This window comes from Cimex lectularius, unplaced genomic scaffold, assembly GCF_000648675.2.
Source record: "Cimex lectularius strain Harlan isolate CLEC.00 unplaced genomic scaffold, Clec_2.1 scaffold13, whole genome shotgun sequence".
NCBI lineage: Eukaryota > Metazoa > Arthropoda > Insecta > Hemiptera > Cimicidae > Cimex > Cimex lectularius.
In genome coordinates, this window is record NW_019392649.1 from 659,780 (window position 1) to 677,367 (window position 17,588).

At 35.6% G+C, this 17,588-nt stretch overlaps 3 protein-coding genes across 3 annotated transcripts; 1 reads left to right on the plus strand and 2 right to left on the minus strand.

Annotated features, from left to right (window-relative positions):
- Positions 1–294: 294 nt before the first annotated feature.
- Positions 295–5,225, minus strand: LOC106664454 (putative ammonium transporter 3). Its single transcript, XM_014390155.2, has 11 exons — positions 4,820–5,225; positions 3,907–4,189; positions 2,058–2,215; positions 1,851–1,992; positions 1,617–1,795; positions 1,422–1,553; positions 1,264–1,359; positions 1,099–1,187; positions 959–1,038; positions 681–781; positions 295–618 (listed from the first exon to the last, which is right to left on the minus strand). Exons 1-11 carry the CDS (start codon positions 4,953–4,955, stop codon positions 482–484), a joined length of 1,533 nt encoding a protein of 510 aa, XP_014245641.1. The 5' UTR covers positions 4,956–5,225; the 3' UTR covers positions 295–481.
- Positions 5,226–7,851: 2,626 nt separating this feature from the next.
- Positions 7,852–10,728, plus strand: LOC106664451. The gene is made up of 2 exons (XM_014390154.2): positions 7,852–8,094; positions 10,097–10,728. The coding sequence occupies exons 1-2, from the start codon at positions 8,092–8,094 to the stop codon at positions 10,682–10,684; spliced, it is 591 nt and encodes a 196-aa protein (XP_014245640.1). The 5' UTR covers positions 7,852–8,091; the 3' UTR covers positions 10,685–10,728.
- An 806-nt stretch (positions 10,729–11,534) lies between these two features.
- LOC106664448 lies at positions 11,535–17,588 on the minus strand. The gene is given in 7 exon segments (XM_024230522.1): positions 11,535–12,098; positions 12,161–12,310; positions 12,371–12,499; positions 12,931–13,049; positions 16,559–16,909; positions 17,105–17,407; positions 17,410–17,588. Coding segments are annotated over 7 exon segments (1,662 nt in total). The 5' UTR covers positions 17,456–17,588.

Here is a 17,588-nt window from a genome sequence, read left to right on the forward strand (position 1 = left end):
TCGGTGATATCTTCCTGTGTACGAGATCAAGAAGGAATATCGGTTTGAGGTGAAATTTGGAGTTTGGCAGGGTTGCTTCTTGGGCCCGATATTGTCCGCTTTGTTCCTGAATGATCCTCCATCGACTTTTGAGAAGAAGAGAATTCGCGTACTACCGTAATTAAAGTACTGATGGTATGATTCAATATTGTATTCTTACCTTTGTACAATTGAATTTAATCACTTGAATACTTACTGAAGTACTTGAATACAATTCTTAAATTGTACTCTTTCTTGTTTTTATTATACATTTCCAACATCATAAAACTTTATTTCGCAAACAGATAATGCCAAGAAATTACTTACATTTAAAAAATAACAACGGCGTTCCAGTGTGATTGTGTTTTTTTATTTGTTTGTAATAAATTGCACGTTCTAAAATTATATGGATGAATATAGGAAAATATTGCACGTTGCTTTATCTACTTATTACAATGGCATCTCAATTGATCCAGGCCAAATTTTGGGGTGTGTCTCCAACTTTCGTCCCGTTGAACATCGACAAGACTTTCCCGAAGATTTTCCCCTGTTTCATGCCGTTCTTCTCTTCGACAAATTGCCTCAGGAAGAGCTCGTGCCCTACAAAATCGCAACAATTTTCAATTTAAAAGGTCCAACCAATAATACCAAGTTAAGCATACCTGGGTTGCTCCCGATCGTCATGATATCGGTCATGTCGAGTGGATGTTCTCCGACGGAAATCAAAGCCGACACGGCGCGTGAAACACCGACCCCCTTGTGCCTAAAAACAAACATTTCCATAAAATAATTGCTCGGTTGTTTAAATTAATAACTAATTTAATTTTGGTCTGTCAGGCAAGTTTCGACTTTTCGACATCAACAGTGGTAGATCACGATGGATGATTACCAACGTTCACGAAAGGATTCATCACACCTCAATATCTCACAATTTTCTTACTTGATTAAGTGCTCCGACAAATCGGCTCCTAATAATTCCTCATGCATTGACATTCGTATAGGTATCAATTTGTTTACAGTCTGAAAGTAAAAATGTGTTTACCAATAATGCTAAAATTACTAAAAATAAATTCAACGCACTGAAAGGATAATGTATGTTACGATGAAACTATAGCTTCCTAGGCATAGAACCGATAAGGCCTGGACTCCAAGCAAATAAGGATCACCGCCTGGAAAAAATGTAATTTGTCACGTCACGATAGGTTAAAACTATATAACGATTTTTTTTAAGAAACACATTGATACTTATGAACAGCCCTTTGCGTCCGTTGGTAGTGCATAAAGGTAAGGGATCATCGGCGAAAAGCCCAACGGCCAAAACTCCCCAGATTCCTGAAACCCCTGGAAAAACCGTATTTTATAAAGTCGCCTCCGATAAAAGAAATTATACTTTGTTTACACACCGTGCACGGCACAAGCTCCGACAGGATCGTCGACTTTAATTATGTCGAACAGAGGGGTGGTTAAGGTCGTTAACATACCCCCGATGAATCCAATCGCAAGTGAGTACCAAGCACTGTACAAAAAACATCCGGCTGTAAAATTAAAAATTTTGATTAGTAATTGAAGTTTTAATAGGATTTGTTCATCACCCTTACCTGTGACGGCGACGAGTGAGCCCAAAACGCTGTTTATCACGTGGAGTATATTGGCATATCCGTTATTCTTGTACATGGTGTACGAAAGGCCGAAAATCCCACCTCCGAAAGACGATATCATAGTCATCACTGCTGCTTTAGCGGAGTAGGCCCATTTTGCCCCCGATACGCCGTAAGTGCTTAAAAAAGTTAGCTTCTTATCCCAAGCATGATAAATTGCTGATTGCTGCTAACCTTCCGCTATTGAATGCTAACCAACCCCACCAGAGGACGAAAAGGCCCATGGCGCAGTTGACCGGTGTCCCTAAAGGAAGAGGCGTTTCTCCCATATCGTATCGACCCAAACGAGGTCCTAGCAGAAAAGCAGATGCCAAGGCTAATAAACAATTGAATTTATGAATCACCTAAAAAATCAAAAAGAAATAATGTATGATTCGTCACCGGAAGCTCCGCCGACTAAGTGCACAGGTCCGCTGCCGGCGATGTCCACCACGCCCATATTCTTCAAAAAGCCGTGACTGCCCCACACCCAACCCGCTGGTATGCAGTAGACTATCGTATTAAGAAAAGAGAATAAGCAGTACGCTTTGAAGTTGCACCTAGAAGCCAAAAATCCAGAACATAATCTACAATTGTGAATTTTTGCACCAATAAAACTGCAGCGAAAGATCAATCAAGAATATATCTCCCTGGACTTATCTTCTATGGTATACGGACGCGCCTTAAACCCAAATACTGCTTTTAGTATGGTCGTTTCCGACCATGTTGGCCTGCTGGTCCCCACTGATTTGGTTTGTTTCTGGTTTCTGTGGTGCGTCTGTGACTACTACGTTGTCTATACAGGACCCTGTACTGAAGATGGCAAAAAGGGTTAAAAAGGGGACTCTAGACAGACCAAACCAGTAGAAAGGCCGACGTACAAGATTGGAAAGAGAAGATAAATGTGGAGCTCTTAGACTATGGTTTATGGATTTTGAGCACCACATGGCCCTCGGCCTCGCCACAACTATATTTCAAGCCGAACTGCTAGTCATAGAAACATGTGCAAATGAATTAAATTAAATCAAATAATTCTTCAGACTGCCAGACAGCTCTAAAGGGTTTCCAAGCCGGCGAGATCATCTCAAAACTTGTCTGTAACTGCTTAAATATCCTAAAAAACTTGAATCTTGGATCATGAGGGAATTACGAAGGGGCAGATATACATACTAAGAACTGAACACATTCTATGCAACTGCCCTGCAGAGCTAGGAAAATGTTATAGTACCTGGGAAAACCGCTCTTGAGCTATTGATCTTCCACTGAGAAGAATACTTGTTTAAAGAAACTAAAATCTTCCAGGACATCTATTAGAATTGATGACACGTTAGATGATAGTTCTTGTTTCTGTGTAAGAAATAAAACAATCGATGGTTCATAAATTATGAGGCCAATTCATACTCGTATAGAGACAGCTCAAAAACGGATAGAAGGACGGGAGCTGGAGTCCTGGGAGTGACTGAGTCCTGGTTGAGGTTCACAATGAAAAAGTAGACATGTTAGCCAGAAAAAGAGCCAATGTGAATTCTCTGTACGCCGAACACTACTGTAGCCCAGCACCTGGCCACAAAAATGGATACTTAAGACTACTTACTAAGACTACTAATATACTTAAGAAGCCAAAACCTGGTGAAACAATTCATGAGACACGTGAAAAGATTCATAAAAGGGCCACCGCAAGATTACATAAGCATTAACGGAAAGTCGCCGCAACAGAACCAAGATTCTGGTTGAACTTTTGACAGGGCACGGCCGCCTAAGAAGGCCTATGCACCGGATATGAGTACTGACCGAAGAAACATTATGATGATACTACCAGGAAGAAGAGGAAACCGCAGAACACATCATATATTTTTCTGAGGATCTACGAAGTGTAGGTTCTTGCAAACCAGGAGAGCAAAAGCCGCAAGCAAGACCCAACAGTAAGGAGCCGCTGGCTAGGCTGTGGAACCTGAAGCTGGCCAGTTAGTTATTAAAAATAGAAGAGCACAATAAATCTACTCAGGTCGAGGTGCAGAAGGCTTTGAGGCCGCCTCATTTATCCCTATTCCATCTATCTAATATACAATCAGTTATTTTCCGTGATTCTTACCGGTTCTGGGTTCGAATCCCAGTGTTCTCTTTAGAATTCCTTTCATTAATTGAACGTATAATAATTGAGAAGTGGTCTAAGACTCCTATGATATCTTTTTCGTTTTCATAGAGACAATATTTTAAGCAATCGTCTCTGATAGTTTCTATATGTCCTTACCTTTCTGCCATAGCGCCTGAGACGATAGTAGTCGCCGTCGTGGCGAAAGATAGCTGGAAAAGAAAGGCAGTAAACTTCGGCCCCATTGTCTCGTCGTTCGGCGTGGCGTCAACGAAGAATTCGCCTACTGCGAAGAAAGGGCAGGTCCAAGTGGTGCCGAAGGACAAACCATAGCCGAAAGCCCAGTAGGTCACCCCGCCTAGAAAGATGTCGGCGATGTTCTTCATCATGATGTTCATCTCGTTCTTTCGAGATACACAACCCGACTCGAGCATCCCAAAACCTAAAACCCGATGAAGCCAAATTAGAATGACGGACCTCCAATAGACAAAATGTGAAAGATTCGACAATAAAAGTTATGCGTAAGGTCCCAGATTGAAATGATTTTTGTATATATGCATTGAGTCCAACCAGACAACATCGAAAATTGATTTTAAGCGTATCAGACTCAAATTGCTTTTATACTTAAAATCTTAATATTATGGAGAAGCATCATAGATAGAATATCAACTTAGTAATAAAAAACTCGATTAATCCATAACAATCCACCTACTACGTCATTATTGGAAATAAATGTGTAATAAAAGTTATGTGCAAGGTCCCAGATTGAAATGATTTGTGTTTATATGCATTGAGTCCAACCGGGCAACATCGAAAATTGATTTTATGCGTATCAGACTCAAATTGCTTTTATACTTAAGATTTTAATATTATAGAGAGGCATCATAGATAGTATATCAACCTAGTAATAAAAAACTCGATTAATTCATAACAATCCATCCACTACGTCATTATTGGAAATAGATAAACGCCACACATTGGAAATAAATATACTAAAAATTGATAATGGCATGTATTTTTGACCTTGGTGGGTAGACATTTTTATATAGACCATAGACGGGTTTTTCGTTACCAGTCTGCATGGTGAATATGATAAAAGCTGCTGTCATGATCCAATTGGAGTCTTCGATGGTGATTTTGTAAATTTCCGGCACCAAGTTGGCCGTTTCCTGCTCCGTCGTGTTTTTCATCTCTGTTAGATTAGACATTTTAAGAGTTTCTGCCTCGAAAGTCGAGGAATCGCGACAGGATCGAAACGTCTTGAATTAAATATAGAGACGAGGCTAGAGACGGAATTATTTATTACTAACAAGATCCTTCAAAAGAGGCGGTGGCGTTTAGACTCTGCTTTCATATGCAAGCTGTTCCCAATTCAAATACGGTCTTGGCATTAGCTTCTAACTCGGTGCAAAATTTTCCATGGCCACTTTTAGGAAAATGACTCAAAAAGGAAATCCAGAATTATCAATTTCATCTATAGCGGTAACATATGATTGGAACCCAAAACTTTCACGGCAAAGATTATTCGGCACAGACACTTTTCTGTTGTGTATTTTATGTATAAAATGAATTAAACCAAAGACAAGACGGTTCAAAATCATTAATCAAAGTAAGCTGGGAAAAAACAATTTAAAAAACCTTTCACATCTCATACACACGAGAATTTATAAGGCCGCTTTTAACACATATTTTTCTATATTTAATTGAACCCTGTTTTAATACGAAAAGTCGTACCACTGGAAGTTGTTTTATTATCACAATGTTCATTAAAATGGGCTGGATTTGGCTAATTATCTGGTGCATTAGTTTTGGAACACCGTTATTAGAAAGTGAGAATCCCAAACATGCAGCCTGGTAGAAAATTTCAACCACCCCCCCGACTTTCTCCAAAATCTGTTTTAATACAATTTTCGGAAAAACGTATATATATTTTGTTGAACATTTTATGTGTCACAGATTTAGTAAATTCCTGATTTTCTAATTGTGATGGCACTATCGTATAAAATCAGCACAAAAAAATAAAAAGATGAGAGGAAAATCAGCACAATACACATGATTGTAGTATCATCTTATCTTTAAACTTTAATAGAAACTTTGCTTGAAACAACCAAGCACTTGTCCATTCCTTTTGTTTTGTGTGTGGTATAATTTTTGTTGAACATTTTACAAGGTATTTTAACAATGTATCACAGATTTAGTAAATTCCTCATCTAATTGTGATGGCACTATCGTATAAATTGAGCACAAAAAATTAAAAAGATAAAGAGAAAAAATCAGCACAATACATAGAATTGTTGCTTTTTTTCTCGAAACTTTCTTAGGAACTGCCCTGAAACTTCCAAACTTTTCCTTTTTTTTGTAAAAATTTTGTGGATCATTTTACACGGCATTGTTTACCAGAGTGTCACTGATTATCATAAAATCTGATCTTCTATTTTTTGAATTATGATAAAACAATATGATGAAAAAAAACAAGTCAGCACGATACAAATATTGACGCATTTTCAATAAATCTTATAAAGCTCTTGTCACAAAAGCACTCTCCAAATACTTGTCCATTCCTTTTTTATAAAGAAATTTTTCTTGAATACTTATACAATATTGTATGCACGATACACATAATTGTAGCTTTTATCATTAAAATCTCTTAGAAACTCCTTGAAACTCAAGCAACTGACTAAGAAAAACAATTCACAAATAGCAGCTTTTTTTCTGTAAACTTTCTTACAAACATACCGTACGAACGTATGTGCAAACACAGGAAAAAAAATCAGTATGATACTCAAATCGCAGTTTTTATTCCTCAAACATTCTCAGACACTCTCCTTGAAAAATTCAAGTTTTTTTTTTTCTAAGAACATACGTGCATACACAGAAAACAAAATCAGCACGATACGCAAATCGCAGCTTTTATTTCTCAAACTTTCTCAGAAACTCTCCTTGAAACATTCAAGCTTTTTTTCTAAGAACATACGTGCATACACAGAAAACAAAATCAGCACGATACTCAAATCGCATCTTTTATTCCTCAAACTATCTCAGAAACTATCCTTGAAACTTTCGATCACTCGATCATTACTTTTTTATGTATAAGGATTTTTAAGAAAACGAAACTTTACACAATGTATCGCCATTTATCTCAGAGTAGATAGGCATATTGTCCCGCCAAACTTCCTCACTACTCACAAATATTTTTTCTTTAACACTTCGCACTTACATTTTCGTAGGGATTTTAGGATTTTAAACAGTATCAATCAGCAGTGTGTCACTGTCAGTATTTTTATCATTCGTCAACAAATCATTATTGAAACCCTATTAAGCTCCTATTGCACAAACTATCGAGCCTATTTGAAATTGAGATGTTTTGCGTTAAAATGTTCTAACTATTTTTAGAACATGATCAATAAATTGGCCGACTGGCAATAGTGGGAGTCCTGACGCTTCTGACACTGATGAGAAATGTCAATGCAATTTTTTTTTATATAACTAAATCAAGTTTATTTTGTAAAGCAAGGAAAATTCGTTTGGTTGTCATAGATAAAAGACTAGAAGAAATGGAAAACGGAGAAAAATCATGCGTAAATATCTGAATTATATTACGGAATTTGTGCGGAAGGGACATGTTAAAATAATTTTATAGTAGTTACGATTCCGTCAATGGAACAGTGGACAAATTTAAAATTGTGCATTGATTAAAAAAATGTGAATTGAGTCCCAATTAAAAATTATACGGAAATAGCCAAGCATACGCACAAGATTGATAAAATATGAGGCTTACTTCTTCTCTTTTTTATCTAAAAATAAAACTGAAATTAACAATAATAGTCTTTGATATTCCTGTTCAACGTATTTGCAAATCGGCTCAGAAATAAAAAAACTTAAGTTTTAGTAGATAGTTGTCTGATACTTCTGTTTTCCATGAGATGTGGTTGCTTCTTGTGCTTGGATTTTTTCTTTCGGTTGTTTTTTCTACATTTCGATTTTCACCATCAAAAATCTTTCTTAATGTACTAACGTATTTTTGTGTATATTATTTTATATTTCATTTTGTTTAAAAGATGTACTAATCCAAGGATTATTGTATTTTCAATTCGGACGTTGATTTGTCTGTTACAAAGCACCACTGTGATCAAAAAAATTCTTACAAGCCCTTCCAATATTACCAGTAGTTATTTTGGTCTTGTCCGAGCAAATCGAGGTGAAAATTTGGGATGTACAAAAATAATTGAGAAAAATGTCCTATATTTAAAGTTTACCGTTATATTTTCCCTATATAAGCCCCACAAGGGTAGAAACCCCCATCAGTCACATTCGTTGCTCAGTACGAAGTACAAGACGGGAAAAATGGTAAGTACTCCAGCTCAAACTTTTGTTTAACGTCCCTTTTCTTAGAAAGTGCGAAGAACTCGAGTGCTAAGATCGTTTTGTAAGAAAAACTTACCTCGCACCTTTTTTGGATAATGTCAGTCATTTTGAACAGAGGCATAACTGTTTTAAAGATCGTCAATATTCTAAACTTAAAACATTTTTGTATACATTGAAGGACAAATTTAACGTACCAGTCAATTTAATTTAAAATTAAATCCATTATCTTCCTACATTAGTTACAGGTAATTAAGAGCTATCATAGTCCAAAAATCATAAATAATTATGTTTACTTTTGTAATCAATCTCATTTGCACAAAAAGTAGCACTTTTTCCTTAGCTCCAGTCAGCCACTTGAGTATCACAGACAGTGCCAGGGTCATAACATTATTAGAGAAGAATACAGCCAGCTCGAAGGAGGCAGAGTGCAAATCACTCTACAATGGGTTGGGTTCTTCAAACTAGAAAGCAAGAACAGTAGGTCTACATTCATCCGTCATCAGGCTCTATAAAACCACAGCACTATGGGAAATGAGAAATTTTATAAGACATGTCCGAAATATTTCGACTTCCTCCAGGACTGTAAGAAGAAGGCTCAGGGCCTGGAACCCAGCTCGTGGACATTTTCTTGCCACACCTCAGAAAATTGCCATGCTTCAATTCACATGGTAAATTGGACGTTGAAAAAATGGGGACGATTTTTCTTTATAGATGAAGTGAGAGTTGGCTTCAAATCTTCAGATGGGCATAATTTCATATGGAGATGCTCAGGAGAAAAATTCACCCATGTTGTATGGTTCCTCAGGTGGTACCATGGTGGGTCATTGATGTTCTGGGGATGGCTTTTCCGTGGATGCTCTCACCAAATTGTTTGTTGTGCAAGGAAGGTGTGGCATAATTGAAGAATAGGTAGAGCTATTTGCCCCCACATCGGTGAGAGATTCATCTATTCTAGGATAATACCAGGCCCTATACAGCATGCATTGTGAATGACTGCCTGAATGAGGCTGGAATAGTGCTTGGTGTGGACAGCTAGAAGTTCAAATTCGAACACAATCGGGACCAACGTAAGTGACGAGTACGTTGGTGAAACCGATGTCCTAACACCTTAGAAAAGTTCAACACGGCTGATCTTGATGAAGGGAAAGAATTTCTCAGGATTTTATCAGCAATCTTTTCCAATGAATGCAAAGGCGTTTAACAATACTAAATAATTGTTCTTTTAGAATTAGATAATAAGCTTTTTTTATAATATATGGTTTTCAATAACCAAACCTATTTTTGGTACGCAAAATATAAATAAACCTAAATATATTAAAATTTAAGGGTGGTGCATTTTTGTTCAACAGCTTCTAATTTTTTTAAAACTTGTAATTGAAGTATGCCCAATGGTTTAGTATTCTTACTGAAAAAACTCAGTGGTTGAAATAACTTTTCTTATAACAAACTAAATATTTAATAGAAATTTAACTTAAAAAATTTTAAAGAAAAAATATTTGCGCCTTAGCTCACGTTAACTTTATCTTTATGGTGTTATGAATTTTTATGATTCACCTTGATCTTGTTACCAAGTTAATTTTTATATTTTCCTCTAATAGATAAATGAATCATAGTTGTAATCAAAGAGTCAGTACATTTTCATCTACTCCGATCATCCTGATCTGCCGATTCTTGCTGGTTTTGTCGTCCGATACATTTCTAAATGTTTATGTTTTCGGTTCGTAAGTCTGTATCTAGAAATGCTGAAAAATATGGCACGCAAAGCCTGTAAGAATACCCTGACAATATTGATTTGTCATCTCACAGAAGTCGTTTTACCAAACTATGGAGAGATATACTAATAGAAAATGTTTCTGAATAATAATTGTTTTATTTATTTATTTTTTTTTTAATACAATTATTCACAATTTTGAAACACTGGACTTTAGTCTGCCAGTCAAAATGTTCTGTATATTGTCTATCTAGTAAAGAATTATTGTTTCAGGATTCTGCAAAAGTTGCATTCGTCCTTCTTGGATTAATTGCTTTGTGCATTGGAGATGCATCTTACTCACAAGAAGTAACTGGTAACAGTTTGGGCAGTAGTTACTCAGCTCCGTACCCAGTGGCCACACAGGTGGCACATGCTCCAGCGGGACATGGCTTCAACAACCCCAGCTATACGAAGTGGGAACACGAAGGTGATGCTTTCAGCGTCCAGTCTGGCTTCGAGGGATACTTGGTGCCAAGCGAGCCCCCATTCTCATTCTCAGACTTCTTGAAGACAGCCGGAGTCCTCTCGATCCTGCCACCGCTTTCCAAGCTCGGTCTTAAACTCGGCTGGAAACTCGGCCTCTGGACCCTCGGCTTTCTCTCGCTCTTCTTAGTTGGCTCTCTTGTCACCACTGCAGTCTGCGCCTTCACACCAATCTGCACCATTTCCTTCCTCGGCCATGGGTTCAGCAGAGAAAGTGTCCGGTCTTTCATAACAGAAGATCGCCTGAACACCGCAACAAAATTTGTCTTTGACGCCATCAACAAATATAGGGAAATGAACAAAAAAACTCCTGTAAAACAAGAGTCGAGGAAATGAAATTTAAACAATGTCAAAACTTATTATTTATATTTATTTAATTTATTAAACAATTAATTAATATTACTATTAAACAATTACTAAATATTTTATTTTTTATTTTTCACTCCATATTACTTTTTTTCTTGGGCATTTAATTAAAATAAAGTATATTCAGTAGATTCTCTATCCATTTAAAAATTTAACAATTTTCACAATTAAAAAAGTTCATAAAAAAAGGCCTGCACTTAAAGGTACAGAAAGGTGGGCGGTTACTAATAAAATTCTAAGCCTAGTTGCTAGTAAATTATTTTGTTGGTACGGGTCAGCAAGTTTGTTTGTACTGAGATATTCATTCATTCTACTCATTCCAGATAAAGTGATTTATGTACAATGACAAGTTTCAAAACAAATTGTAATTTTGCTACTTTTTAAAATATATTTTAGGATGAATAAGAAATCTTTTAAAAAATGTAGTCAATTACAGTTGTTATTCTAGCTTTTAGATAAGTGCACAATATACAGAGAGAAATACAATTCTTGTACTGATATTTTATGTGTAAGTGCCTCGTCAATTGTTGACATGGTTTCATTTATTTGTCATTATTTACAACTAGGAAAAATGACGAAGAAAACAATAAAAAGAAAATATATTTTACATAAAGAAGTACTTAATGTTCTATTCACAAGTCTCTTGACAGCTTGCACAAACGATCTAAGTACTAATTAGTTTAAAATAATAACAATGCATTTGTATATAAATATGTGGTATATACAATATTTCACTTCTCATTTAAGTAAACTATTTTCAATTGGTTTCACTTCAAAACCCCATTTAACTTAAAATTAAACACATTTTCTCACACGAATATTANTTAGTATCATCTTTAAAATCGTTATCTTTAGACAGACCGTTTTTCACACTCTGTTCTTCTTCCTGTTCGGTATCCATTTGTCTCAACTCTTCCAGGTCTTTTTTCCACATTTCCACATAGTCGTGAAAATCCTTTTTCATATCTGAACAAACAGTTTCCAACGTTTCGAGCATTTTGACCACGCTATGTGTTGCTTTATCAACAGACTTGACATCCTTGAGTAACTTGAAACTGTTGTTGGACTTCTTACACTCTAGAACCTTAGTTTTAACTTTAGAAGATATTGTTAAAGCATCATTTAGAACGGCTTCAAATTTAGCAGAGACTTTTTTAAACATCTTTTTTTCTTTTCTACTAATTTTTTCACTGGATTTCTCATTCAAATTTGTACTTTCCTCCATTTTTTCCTCCTCACTGTCACTCAAATCTTTGTTTTTCAAGTTCTTGTTCTTTTTGGTCCTATCGCTAACTCTTAATTTCTTTGTAGGCGCAACATCACTATCTTCGTCGTCATCGTCCTTAGAATTCTTCAACTTGCGCTTTTTACTTGTGCCTTCACCCTGGCAAAAATTAACACAATATCAACACTACAAACAATTTTTGTTTAGGCTTATAGACATACATTTTTTTCCATCTGTTTCGTGTATTGCAATGCTGCCCAACAATATCCCCGCAATTCATACAAAGGTTTGACGTTGCAGCAGAAGCACTCCCAATCGTTGTCGTCCACCTCCTTTAACACAGATCTTGGTAGATTTCGTTTTATGCATTTCTAGAAAGAAATAAGAGATGTTTTATACATGTATACTTTTAAAAGCTAAACAATGGTTACCTTGCAAAAACCAGCAGTGCATTTGGAACATAAGTAAAGCATACCCCCTTGACCACACCACCGGCAATATTTGTCACTTCCGTCTTCATCAACGGAAAATTCTCCATCGCCAAAAAATTGGAAACATTTCTGAAAAATGAAAGAAATTTCTATTATTTCTTTTCTTTTTCTTCTTCTTAGTTATGTATACCAAACCATTTAAAATACAAATTAAATAATTCATAAATAATTGCAATGAACTGTTGAAAATAATTAGTTTTACCCCTAATATTTTAAATTCTCTTATCCCATTTGATCTGTTGGAATTTCAAACTTTTTCTATTTTCTAACATCAGCATTTGTTTCACGAAGATTTGAATTAAATTACGCCGCATTTGGGGAATGGCAAGCAGCCCGAATAAAATAAACTAGAAATAAATACGTTAAATAACATTACTAAATTGAATTCTTTCAGCAATTGTACTGATAATGAAGAATAAATGGTTTCATATATATTTTCTCTTCCAAAAGCCTGAGAAATATGATATATTTGAAGCAAAAAAGCAAAATTGCATACATACATCACACAGTAACGTATCCATAAAAGGGTGACACTTGGGTTTTCCTTTTGTGATGAGGTTTTTCACCGAACCGTTGCATGATGTGCATAGTATGTTTTTCTTCAGTACCTTTTTCACATCTAAAATGTAAATATGCTTATATTAATAACAGTTTCTTACAATATCTTAATAATTACAATAAACCCCTTGTTCAGCAGCACATAATTGAACAAATATGAACAGAATTTTTTGTGGCTGACAAATTATTGGTATATGAATGCCTTGAAACATTAATTAATGTTTAATTACAATCATCAGCCTTGTGAACAACCCTAAGAATTAATTACTATACAAAAACAAACAAACATTATATAAGGGAAAAACATTATATAAGGGAATACAGCAAATGGAGAGCTGCCTTCTAAATAACAAAAAAAGACTTCTTAAAGCCACCTTTTTACACACCAATTCACCATTCACCAATATGATCAAATGATCATTGAAATTTCAGTGATGAGGAGGATTATTATTAGTGGTTGTGATGATAGTAGTCTTGTGTGCAAATTATGTATGTACAGTTAATGTGTTAGCTATTTGTTGCAATTTTTTTTTTTTTTTTTTTTTTACTACATAGTTTAGTAACTGGAGATTTCTGAAAGCAGTGACAAGACATTATGCAGGAAAAGAGGACTATGATCAGCAAAAGTCAATAGGATTGTTTCTGAAAGGAAGGAATGTATATGCACTATACATCATTACAGTGATCCTAGAATTTTCCCTTATGAGATGCCTGTCCTCGCTGGTTTGGCCTGTCAAGAATCATTTCGGCTTTTCGCCATCTTCAGAAGTGGGTCTGTGGCTGCACTGTATACAAACTGACCCTGAATTTAGTGAAAAGCATGGGAGAGACCAAACCGGTGAGGATAGTCAGACCAACACGATTGGAAAAGAAGATAAACATGGAGCTCTTCTATGTACACGGACACCTCAAAGACAAGAAATGGTATAGGCATGAACATAAAGGTTCCCTAACTTTGTGCACCAAACGGCCCTCGGCTGCACTACAACTACCTTTCAACACGAACTGCTAGCAAGACTATGCGCACATAATAAAAATCTAACAGGTGCAACTATAATAATTTTTTCAAACGGTTCAAAAGACTCTCCAAGCATATAAGATTATCTCAAAAACTTGCCTGTAACTGTTTTAATGTCCAAAAAATTGCTATCTTCAAATAGCCTGTTATAGTAGGTCCGAGGACATGAGGGAATTAGATGCAACTAGGCAGCAAATAAAAAATGTGTAAAAAAAGAGCCTCAGAACAACTCGTAGGCCCAAATCAATTTTGTAGCACACTTTTTTTTTAATATGACTAATCTATCAGCGTAAAAGTGTAAATGAACTGGTGGTCACTGATTATCTCATTATTATGGGTGATTAAGTATGAAGTTCTGATCATCAAATTATGACACAACTTGTTGTCAAAAAGACATTGGTACTATTACACATAATTACTGCTCTTTTTCTTGAAATTTCTCAGAAAATCTTTTTAAAAATCTCCATTCCTTTTATTTCATAAATGTGTGGTGATAAGTGACCGTTAGTCGATTATTTGGAAATCATGAGATGCGGTCTGGTGTGATGTAGGTTTCAGAAAAACATTTTCTTTATTGTGCCAACATTTCAATCTTTATTGAGATCATCTTCAGGGCCTGGGATTTTTTTTCATAAAGTTCTAATCTTCAAATTATAACATTTCTTTCTGAGAAATCAAGGGAAAATCAGCACAGTACGTATGATTGTAGCATCATCTTATCTTTGAAATTTATTAGAAACTTTGCTTGAAACAACCAAGCACTTGTCCATTCCTTTTGTTTTGTGTGTGTAATTTTTGTTGAACATTTTACATGGTATTTTAACAATGTGTCTCAGACTAAATTCCTGATCTTCTAATTGTGATGGCACCATCGTATAAAATAAGCACAAAAAAATTAAAAAGATTATGAGAAAATCAGCACTATACACATAATTGCAGCTTTTTTCTCAAAACTTTCTTAGAAACTGCCCTGAACTTTTCCATTTTTTTGTGTAAAAATTTTATGGATCATTTAAACAGATTTGTTTAACAGTGTGTCACTGATTATCATAAAATCTGATCTTCTAATTATGATAACGCAATATGATGGAAATAAAAACAAGTCAGCGTGATACAAATATTGAAGCATTTTTAAATAAATTTTCTCCTTAAATAAAGCTCTCCTTGAAACATATGAAGCTTTTCTTTAAGTATTTTTGTACAAATCTTCACAGTGTGATTTAACAGTGCGTCACTGGCTATTCTGCCTTATCATCAAATTATGATTGCACACATGCTCACACAAAAATTAACACGATACACATAATTGTACTGTTTTCTTTTAACTTTTTTTCCTTACAAACTTTTTTTTTAAGGGGGATATTTCCACTACAAGGTTATATGAACACCAGGGTGCAGGTGTTTTTGAAGAAAAAAAGCCCATTTGTAAGTATGTTGGGTTTGAATCTAGTGACCCTGCATTCGAACCCTGGACCCCTTTACCTTACAGTGACGAGTGCTGTGTCAACGCCAAAATTGTTGCGGCCACCGACGGTTTAAAATGTTATTTTTTCTAATTACTTTACACACACAAAAATAACCATCCTCATTAAAAATTAATTTATACATTTACTTAAAAAATAATTATTATAATAAAAAACAAAAATTTGAAATTCTAATTAAAAAACAGGAATAAATTTTATGGGCAATTTAAAATGGGATTTTTGCATACATTTGGCCTTCCAAATTAAGAATTTTAAAAGGATAAATTAAAGCTTTGGATGGCAATGGGATAGATTAGTTTGTGAGTGAATGTCTGGAGTCAGAGCCTTATAGCACTCACAAGGGATTTAGCTAAGATAGAAAGTATTTGGATGTTAGGGCATGAAATGATCTTAGCTATTAAAACCGTTGCAGAAGGATTGGGACAAATGACTGGTTTTACATAACGACTGGGACGAAAAGTGAACACTATTGGAACACTAATACTAGTGAATGGAGCTACAATTGGGACATTTGGAAATTTATTGCAATATAGACATTTGTAATATAAACAATACATTATTAACTAGAAAAGGTCTCAGATAAATATTAGGTGTTAATGACTAACATGAAATGTAACACATTACTATTATTGTATTGTTGTTGCAGTTCTTTGACCCGATTTTGTTAGGAAAGCAATTATATCACGTGACTGTTGATATTCATTGTATGAGTCGATTATGAAATTTATTGATCATTGGCTCTGATGACACTGAAAGAACCACGTTCAATGCTACATATTTTCAATGTCGTTTCTGATTGTATTTCATGTAATACTCCAATGACATTGTGTATGTTTGGGTGCGGCACATTTTATTGCTTGTTGGAAGTCGTGGTGAAACGCTTCTGCACCATTCGTGGTCCTAAGACACATACGTTCTGGTGGTGCTGCCCACATTTGAGAGGGGAAAATACATCTGTAACTGAAGGTCATGCCTTCATTAGGAGCAGTTGCCATTATAGTCGTGAAGGCATTGAACACATCGTTTGGGCTTAAGAAACTAAGTCCAAAAAAAGTTTGACCCACTTACCAACGGCGGTGTTTTTGCGATAGTGTTGCAGTAGCCTTTTGTCCTTCTGAATTTTGTGAAACCACAACTGGCCTAGGAGAAAATTGCAACCGCGGAGTATGCAATGGGGAAATCGCAGTTTAATGGCGTTGTGAGCTGCAATTTCAAAATCTAGAAATGCAGTGTTAATTGACAGCTCAAAGCCCACCTCTGAAAGACAAATAGCTGTGATGCGAGACCACATTCGACTATACTCTTCAGCGGAGTTGGAGGAAAGAAACACATATACAATGGGCACATAAAAATTATTTTTAAATGTGTCTACTGTATAAAGTTGACGAAACCACTTCGCAGCAAATCTAAAAATGCCGTCTGAAAAAATTACAATAGTGCTAATCAATACGAGCAATTTCCCTGATTTGTGAAAATTGGGATGTCATGAAAGGATTCCATGTGGCGCATTTTTGGGTCATCAGATTGCGACATATCGTACAGCTGTGATAAAGCATCATCAAGTAAGTTAGGTAAAGTCGGGACGTTTTCTTCATACGTCGTAAATTGACTTACGGGTGAGATGCATGTCACTATATTCTAAGGAAGAAGTTCGATGTTCCTGTAGTTCACGCCTGATGAGTTTACTGGGTTTCGTATGGTCTTCAGCCACTTTCCTTTTCAAGGCGTTTTGTAATTTTGCGCATTCCAATTTTCGTTCATCAAACGGCGCATGGTTATGTTCTTTCACGACAGAAATGATCGTATTATCAGTCGCATCAGTCAAAACTGCGAATTTACACATACGATTCATACATCTAAAGCACACAAGACCATATTTTTTCACACACTTCTTTAGTTGGTACCCGTCTACAATACTACGTTACCTCGTTCTGTTGTCACCTTGTCATCTATTAAAACATCCATATTTGCTAACTGAACGAGAGATACTAATGACGAGTTAACGAGTACATCTGATATGACAGAAAAGGGATGGTTTGATCATTTTCAAAAAGAACTCCTTCAACCTGATGATGAGCTAAACGGCTCGAAATCCGGA